The sequence below is a fragment of the Pundamilia nyererei genome, unplaced genomic scaffold (genome assembly GCF_000239375.1).
Source record: "Pundamilia nyererei isolate P.nyererei 1_Seehausen unplaced genomic scaffold, PunNye1.0 scaffold00128, whole genome shotgun sequence".
Taxonomy (NCBI): domain Eukaryota; kingdom Metazoa; phylum Chordata; class Actinopteri; order Cichliformes; family Cichlidae; genus Pundamilia; species Pundamilia nyererei.
In genome coordinates, this window is record NW_005187529.1 from 251,025 (window position 1) to 260,392 (window position 9,368).

The 9,368-nt window shown below is 38.4% G+C and overlaps 1 protein-coding gene across 1 annotated transcript; it reads right to left on the minus strand.

Annotated features, from left to right (window-relative positions):
- Positions 1–464: 464 nt before the first annotated feature.
- On the minus strand, positions 465–1,652 carry LOC106456351 (C-C chemokine receptor type 2-like). Its single transcript, XM_013913366.1, has 2 exons — positions 1,577–1,652; positions 465–1,363 (listed from the first exon to the last, which is right to left on the minus strand). Exons 1-2 carry the CDS (start codon positions 1,650–1,652, stop codon positions 465–467), a joined length of 975 nt encoding a protein of 324 aa, XP_013768820.1.
- Between the last annotated feature and the right edge of the window lie 7,716 nt (positions 1,653–9,368).

The following is a 9,368-nucleotide window of genomic DNA, read 5'->3' on the forward strand; positions in this document are numbered from 1 at the left end:
TCTGAAAGAGTTTTATGCTCTTTTTGGTGTGTTTCTGCAAACATGTAAGGCTCATAAAAGATGTCTGAAGAAGTAAGCAAACTGTTAAAGGTTGCTATAAAACAGCAGGTACGGTTTAACAGACCAGCAGGTTTAATTTAACCTGAGCAGAAGAAGGAAGAGCATTAGAGTCGAAGGTGATTAAGATTCTGTATATCGGCAGTGCTAACGCACAATAAAGGCATGAGGGAAGTATTGAGTACATTTACAATCTAACCGTCAGGGGAGAAAAAAAAGATTGCTGTAAATTCAAAAGGTCCAAAAGTGTAGAGACACATTTTGAAGGTGCCACACAGGTGAAGAACACTGTGGTATGTGTCAAATAATGCTCCCAAATGAAGAAAACAAACATGAACAAGGCACGGTCTGCAGTAATAACAGGGTGAAACATTCGTGTCAAAATACTTACAACTGCCCTCCACCTTCTACAGTTTAAAGGAGGAGGTGATTTCAGAGCCCCTGGACATAACTGAGCTCCTCCTGAATGAGCTGTCTGTCAGATCTCTGCTGTAACCAGGCACCAACTTTTTCAGCAGCTGCAAGGCTCGTCTCATAAACTTCTCTCCCACAAAAGCATAAATGATGGGATTCAGACAGCAGTGAGTGTAAGCTAAGGCCTCGGTCACTGTTATAGACAGCCTTATATTTTCATCCAAGACTTTATCATTGAGGATTATTTCTTTTTCCAGGAAGAACTTCAGGAAAAGGGAAATGTTATACGGGGCCCAGAGTAAGAAAAATACAACCACTATACAGATGATCAGCTTGACGATGCGGTGCTTCTTTGCTGTCCTCATGCTCATCAGTGTGGGGATGATCCTGGAGTAGCAACCTGCCATCACCAGCACGGGAATCACGAGACCCAGCACATTTGTGGTGAACAAATCATAACGCTCCCAGACTTTGCTCTCCTCGGGATAGTCACACTCCACTCCTTGGGATTCCTGTTCTTTTGCCTTTCTGAAGATAAAATCCGGCAGAGACACAAACAAGCTCAGCATCCAAACGAGCACGGTCAGAATGATGGAAGCCCTCTTTGTGCGATAACGTGCAACCCTGTGAGCGTGCACGATGATCATGTAGCGGTCCAGCGTCATGACAACCATGAAGAAGATGCTGCTGAAGAAGCCAATGTGGTGAGACCCGGAGATCAAACGGCACATGAAGTCTCCAAAAGTCCACTGGCCAACCCTGACATAGTGAGAGAAGAAAGGCAGCGTGAAGACGAAGAGGAGGTCAGAGAGAGCCAGGTTGAAGAGGCAGATGTCTGTCAGGTTGCACTGATTGCGATGCTTCACCAGGACACACACCACTAGTCCGTTACCTTTGGAAGAAAATACACAATAAGTGTAAATGTCACACTGTTACATGTTGAATAACATTCTCTCTTTCCCGTTTCATCTGTGTGTCTCGCATACACACACCTGCATACATATTTTAAAGTATGCAAAATGGAAATTCCCAGAAAAGGAGGTCTGTGCAATGTGTAGTAACAATCCATAATCTCCACAGCATACACACAAGAGGACACACCTACCTATGAATCCCATGATGAAAACCAAACTGTAGAGAGTGGTGAGAAACACTTTGTTAAAGTCCTTTACATCACCCATGTAGGTAGGAGTAAAGCTTGTGTTCTCAGGGTAATCATAGTATGTGGTGTTTTCTTCTGCAGAAAGAGAGAGAAAGATTTACTATTATTATTTTTTATATTAATTTCAGCACAGGCTACGACAGTTAAGATGCATAACAGTATATCAAAGACTTCTTTACTGCTGTAAACACATCCTACCATTAGAGGTTAACTGGATTTATTTTTGAATGCTCATTGCATCAAAGTGTTAGGTTTGGTTTCGTAATGCCGTTTCAACCCTTATCAAGTGCAGCCTGAATTTCCAACCTATTGCTGATGACATGTTTCTGTTTTAAAGGAGGTTTTCCTTTGCTATGAGCACCACAAATAATCCATTCACGTCTGCTGGTTTGGCCATCAGTCATTTGACAGTGGGGGTGATTTTGCAACCTATTGGTGCTCATTGGTACTCCGTCCTTGGGAACATTATCATTGAGCCAAAACTTTATAAAAACAGGATTTAATCTGAAAACTGGTTTTATGAGGATTCAAATTAAAATTCATGGTTTAAGATTAAAATTCATGTTATACAGCTATAAATCTAGGACAGACTATTTCATTTACTTTGTTTATCTATCTTATTATGATTTTTCATGTAGACTTGTTTTTTGCTGTGTTTTTTGGCACATTTGAATTTTTTCTATACTATTACTGGGATTTTACAAAATTACTATTAGAATTATTCTGAAAGTAACAGATACATGGTTGGAGATAACAGCAGCTGTAAAAGTCATATTAAGGCATTGTGGCAGTGAATAACTTTTATATGTTTTCATCTACTAATAAAAAACAACAGTAAAAATAAGATCTCTAGATTAAAGATGAAATTAGAAATCATGAAGTAGCTTTGACATAGTTTCAGTCACAGTATTTGGTTTTAGATCTCTGTGACAATGCATGCAGCTTTGAACACTACACTTTATAACCCAAGTAAATTTCCAAGATCTCTGTAAAAAATGACACTTTAAATAGTCTCAATTCTGGATTACTGTTGAAAGATAATTACCTGACATTGTGATATCTCAGTGATGGCTCATCCAACCAGGTCCAGTCAAGAATTACACTTCAAGGCTCCCTTTCCCCGTTTACTGATGTGATCCCTTTAGATGTGCAGAAATGAACTAACTATCAAAAGTTCTGCAGTCCCCTATTGATGAGAACCTAAAAGGGAAAAAAAGATGTTGTTTCCTGTACGTCCCCAAATCTGATCTTTATCAGGAGTCTGCCCTAAATCTAGACTGCCAGAAAATGGTTCAAAGCACAACACAGCAAATGGTGACACAAATTCACACCTTCAGAAAATGACTGCACGTTATCTCTTAAAGTGACAGAAGGTTTATTATTATTAATATTGTTACTATTTTTTATTTGTTTTTCTTCTTTGACTCATTAAGGATACTGCTCAGTATCATACATTGTGCACTTACAGGAGACTTTAGCCATTATGCCTCACTAATACTGGTTCGGACCCACTTTTACCTTCAACAGGTGCTGCAAACATTCCTCAGAGATTTTGGTTCATGTTGATGTAATAGCATCGTGCAGTTGCTGTAGATTTGGTGGCTGCACATTCATAAAGACAAACCTCCAGCTAAGCCACATCCCAAAGCTGGTCTGTTAGATTTAGGCTGCGGTGGCTGTGAAAGCTATTTGAGCACCATTGAGTGTGGTCTTCTGCTGCTGTAGTTCATCTAGATCAATGTATGTTATACATTCAGAGATGCTCTTCTATACTTTGGTTGTAACCAGTGTTGGTCAAGTTACTTGAAAAAAGTAATCAGTAACTAATTACTGATTACTTCCGCAAAAAAGTAATCCCGTTACTTTACTGATTACCGGTACTTATTTTCAAAAGTAATTAATTACTTAGTTACTTAGTTACTTAGTTACTTTTTAAAAACACGGTTTACAACCTGAAGAGGTGATATTTATAGATCTTTCAGCCCAATTCTACTTTTTCTACATAATCCATCATACAAAATGTAATCAAATGGAAAAGTCTCTCTGTGAATTTCCCATTACGTCGTTGCGCACTCGGTGCTTGCTTGGAAGTTTAGCGGTTTTTTTCGCTGTAAAAAGAAGTTTTCTCCCCACGCACGATGGACGCTAATGTTTTTGTCACTTTTTATGGAATCAAACTCAAAGTAAGGTCAGTACTTCCACGCTTTAAACGCTGCACGCTCATACTCTCTCCCACAATCGATATGTGATCCATTGTTGATCTGCACACAGCTGTTGTCACCAACACAGCTGTCTCGACAAATTCTGGCAAAAAATCACGGTTTTAGTAACGCAGTAACGCAGCGTTCCTACGGGAAAGTAACTGTAATCTAATTACCGTTTTTGCAATAGTAATCCCTTACTTTACTCGTTACTTGAAAAAAAGTAATCAGATTACAGTAACGCGTTACTGCCCATCTCTGGTTGTAACAAGTTTTTATTTGAGTTAATGTTGCAATCGTACCAGCTCAACGATAACTGGCTGTATATTGTTTCTTTTCTGGACCATTTTCTGTAAACACTAGAGATGGTTGCGCACTTAAATATTCAAATCAGCCCCTCTGGCACAAATAATCACATCATGTTCATTGTAACTTTAACTGAAATCCACTTTCTTCCCTATTATGATGCTTGCTTTAAACTTCAGCAGGTTGACTTGACCATGTCTGCAGGTCTAAATGCTCTGAGTTGCTGCCATGTGATTGGCTGATTAAATATTTGTGTTCATGTGCAGTTGAACGGGCAAGTTTATTGATGCGTGCAGTAAATGTATAACTTTTCTTTGCATGGAATAGTTTAAACTTGTATTTGGGTGTGACACACTTTGGAGCTGTCACTCGTAATTTTTGAATCTATATTAACATACTGTACATGAAAAATATATAATCCTCAAATTATTTGAATCTTACAAAAAACGAACATTATGTTCAGATTGCTGAACTGTTTAAATTTTTATTCCTATGAGAAAGCCCTCTCCATCTTTTCTTCTGAAAGACTCATTCTTGTTTTTAAAGAAAGATTAGGTTGATTTTATGCAATGACTTCTACTGTTGTGCGAACCCTGTGAACGTGCACAATAATCGTGTAGCAATCCAGCGTCATGACAACCATGAAGGTGAATAGGCTGTAATGCTGGTGCAATATTTCTTTCGGTCTCCTTTTCAATGATTTTCCACACAGATCTTTTTTTTCTTTTTGCATACCATGATATTATGTAACTTGACAACTATCTTATTAAAATAGTATTCATATATTGAGTAGCTTCAAAAAATACATGTTTGCGGGTGAGATGATTGTAGATGTTAGCAGATATAAAGGACACCTTCAAAGCGATTGTGGCAGTGCGTATCTTTTTACTTTTCACAAAAGATGTTAAAATCAAAAGATCTTTAGACGATATATAAAACAGAAAACATGAATTATGGTATAATTTCAGTTGCAACATTAGGATTTCTGTATTACTGTTAAAATGTATTCACCCAACATATCTCAGTGGTGTCTTTTCCAACCACGTGAAGTCAGGAATTGCACTTCAGCTGCTTTTTTCGGTTTTACTGTTGTTATCCTATTAGATATGTAGAAATGAACAATCTGTCTCACTGTCAGCAGTCTGATAAAGAAGAGCACAAAACAGAAATGCAGAATTCACTTCCTGTACGTGCCCAAGTGAGATCGTTATCAGGAGTCTGTTCAACATCTAGACAGACAAAAAAATACTTCAAAGAACAACGAAGCATGCAGTGACACAAATTGACACCTTCACAAAATGACTGCTGGTTTTTACCTAATGTGTCACAAAGTTTAATATTATCATTTTCACTACTGTTATTATTTGTTTCTTCTTCTTCTTGGTCTCATGGTCACATCACTGCTGCACAGCATAGACTCTACGCTCACAGGATACTTTAGTTACTTATAATGTAGATGCAGCAAGCGGCTGAATGTATTTCTCTGAGATTTTCACGATGGTTCATTGTAGCATGTCTCAAGCTACAGGAAACTCCAGCATGATGCTGCAGACACAGTGTTTGCTGGCCAACATGTGACCTTGTTATTGCGTAGTTTGACTGATTACTGTCGTGCTGCTTTCATATAGCTCAGGGGTGGGCAATCTCAGTCCACGAGGGCCGGTGTCCCTGCAGGTTTTAGATCTCACCTTGGGTCAACACACCTGAATCACATGATTAGTTCGTTACCAGGCCTCTGGAGAATTTCAGGACATGTTGAGGAGGTAATTTAGCCATTTAAATCAGCTGTGTTGGTTCAAGGACACATCTAAAACCTGCAGGGACACCGGCCCTCGTGGACTGAGATTGCCCACCCCTGATATAGATCCAATCACTCTGTTCAGTCTTCTCTCTCTCCCCACCCACACCCATCCCAGCTTGCTACTGCTTTAAATATGGAAAAGACCTGACCTGTGCCAGCTAGCCTGCCCTGCCACTGACCCCAAAACTCGCTACAATACCTCTCCCCTGCAGCTGAGCCACAAGCCACACTTCACCACCAGGGAGCCTAAGCTACTGTAGCCATTCTAATGCTCTAATAACGTTTGACTGATGTACACCCCTCCCTTATCAGCTGGAACAAAATGGCCTTAGCCCTATGCTCAAGGCATCACTATGGAGAACAGTTTAGGGGACACTGTTCTGTACCCTAAACTAGATTCGGGGCAGCCCTCCAGGTGAAGGTGGTCAGAGGGCTGGTCAGTTCCACAAAGTTAGGTACAAACCTGTGGTAATAACCGGCCAGCCCCAGAAACTGCCTCACCTCTTTTGTTGTCTTGGGATCCAGCAGGTCCCTACTTGTCTTTAGAGCATCTCAAAACATTATTTATTTTTTGTTTTTTTGAAAATACTTCTTAAATGTTCTGAGTGTATTTTAACATCTTATCAGGAATTAAAGACCTAAAGTTGAGTTTAACTACTTGACTTACTTAACTACTCATAACTGTGTGAAAGAACATACTCACTGCAAATGTATTCTCAGAATGAACAATGGACTTCTTCAATATGACTCTACTTTATGACGCTCATTTGAAGTAAGTTCAAGATCTGCATTATCATTCATTGTTTTCAGAAAACAAAATCAGGATACCAGTTAAATGGATGCTTGGCTTGAATCAACTCAAGTGGAAAGTTAATGACAAATATAAGAACCATAACCAAAAAGAAGTGTATAAGGCTATGCATCCGAAAGTAATGGGGAACTAGATAGAAATATCTGAATGACAGCAAGACAAAGTGCAGGTCTTCTAAAGAAAAAGATCTGATGTCTTTGTATGCTTATTTTGGTTTGTTTGAACTTGTAGGCTCAAAAAATGTGTGAGAAATCAAACGCTTTCAGGGTGCTATAAACAAATGATGACAAAGTATCCAATACACTTGAAATTCGTAAAAGAAATAATGAGCATTTACATCTGAAATCTTGTAAGATATAATAGTATATACATATATACTTACTTCCCCTTTCGCCCCTCTACCAAAGGCCTGGGAGCTCAAGGGTCCTGCGCAGTATCTTAGCTGTTCCTAGGACTGCGCTCTTCTGGACAGAGATCTCCAAAGTTGTTCCTGGGATCTGCTGGAGCCACTTGCCTAATTTGGGAGTCACCACACCTAGTACTCCGATTACCACTGGGTCCTTCCATGATTGTTCCTCACCTTCCTCCTTATTCTTTGGTTTCTGCTGCCAGAGGTATTCACTGAGCACGCGGTCGTTTAAAGTCAGACTGCTGACTTTAACAGTCTTAAAGTCAGCAGTCTGATGATGAGGAGTACAAAAAAACAAAAAGCAGATTTCACTTCCTGCATGTGCTTAAGTGAGATCATTACAAATACTTCAAAGAACAACACAGCATATGGTGACACAAATTCACACCTTACAAAATGACTGCTGGTTTTTACACAACGTATGAGAGAGTTTATTATTATCGTTTTCATAAATATTATTATTTGTTTCTTCCTCTTCTTGGTCTCACTGTCGAAGATTCTACACTTACAGCACAATTTAGCACAAACGTTTTCTATTCTGATGCTTACCATGAACTTCAGGGGTCAACTGGACCTCATGTGCATGTCTAAATGCTCCGAGTTGCTGCCACGTGATTGGCTGATTAGATATTTGCGTTCATGTGCAGTTGAAAAGGCATGTTTTGTTCTTTTTATATGAGGAGTAAGTGTATACTCATACTCTCTTTTAATAACATGCTATATGTTAAAATATGAAATCTCCAAATTATTTGATTCTACATGAAAAAAACCCATTATTTTTAAATTACTGAACTATTGTTCCCAGGTAATTCTTGATGCAGTGGCAAAAACATTTATTTTTACATCTAGAAGACTCGTCGTGTCTTTATTCTTTAAAAAAAAAAAAATTAATTTAATTTTACGAGATGAAGTCGCTTGTTGCTGCTTTTCCTGAAATGTCCTTCCCCAGATAAAGAGTTGTTTTGTTTGTTTCTTTTTTTTTCAGATATACTTCTTTAAAAAATCTATAATACTAATCTGTATAAACAACAGTAATTAGAAAGCTTAACTTGATCAACTTTCCCTGAATATTCTAACTGTTTATGAAATCCACCTCCACTAATGGTCGTCTATATGACATCATGCTGCTGTTTTGTGAATGTGAACAACTACCTCCATCTCAAAGAACTTTTGATCTTCTTTCTTTTCATCACTGTGTACAGAATTTCTCATTGCAATAACAATAAGAAACAAACAAACAAACATGTTAATAACAAAACTTCTTCTCAAAAGGAATAATGTACTTCTCCAGTGTGACAATCCACTTGATGCCCTTCTTTGACATAAGTTCAATATCTGCAGTATCATTTATTGTCTTCATAAAGCTATAATACAAAATGAGGATAAGAGATGATTGGATGCCTGACTCCAATCAGCTCCATTGGCAAACAATGACAAATACAAGGAACCACAACATAATACAACAAACAAAAGAACAATATCAGGCTAAACATCAGAGAGCAATGTGGAAGTAGAGAGAATTACAATTCACACATGCAGCTATTTCAGATCTTCTTTTGTACAAAGATATACTCGGAAACTGTTGTATGCTATTTTTGATGTGCTTCTATGAAATTGCAAGGTCATAAAAAAGAAGAAGAAGAAAGTTACACATTGAAATAAACAGCAGGTTCAGTTTAACAGACCAGCAAGTTTAGTTCCGCTTGAGGAAGGAAGGGCATTAAAAAGTGAGATACTCGAGATTCTGTAAAGCAGCCAGCACAGCTAACAGGTTAATTTTATAAGTAGGCAGCATTTACATTTAGAATTTGATAATTAGAGTCGAAGGTAATTAATATACTGTAAATTGGCAGTGCTAACACACAATAAAGGCATTGAAGAAGTAATGAGTACATTTAAAATCTAACAGTCAGGGGAAGAAATTACTGTAAGTTCAAAGGTGTACAAACACATTTCGAAGGTGCCACACAGGTGAAGAACACTGTGGTATTTGTCAGATAGAAGTGACCAAATGAATGAAAAAAGTATGAGACACGGTCTGCAGTAATAACAGGGTGAAACATTCATGTAAAAATACTTACAACTGCCCTCCACCTCCTACAGTTTAAAGGAGGAGGTGATTTCAGAGCCCCCGGACATAACTGAGCTCCTCCTGAATGAGCTGTCTGTCAGATCTCTGCTGTAACCAGGCATCAACTTTTTCAGCA

What these genes read in the sequence shown, in the direction of transcription:
- LOC106456351 (XM_013913366.1), bottom strand. Translation starts at nt 1,652, where the DNA reads ATGGGTGATGTAAAGGACTTTAACAAAGTGTTTCTCACCACTCTCTAC. An exon ending in TTTCATCATGGGATTCATAG is followed by an intron (nt 1,364 to 1,576) that starts GTAGGTGTGTCC and finishes TTTCTTCCAAAG; the next exon opens with GTAACGGACTAGTGGTGTGT.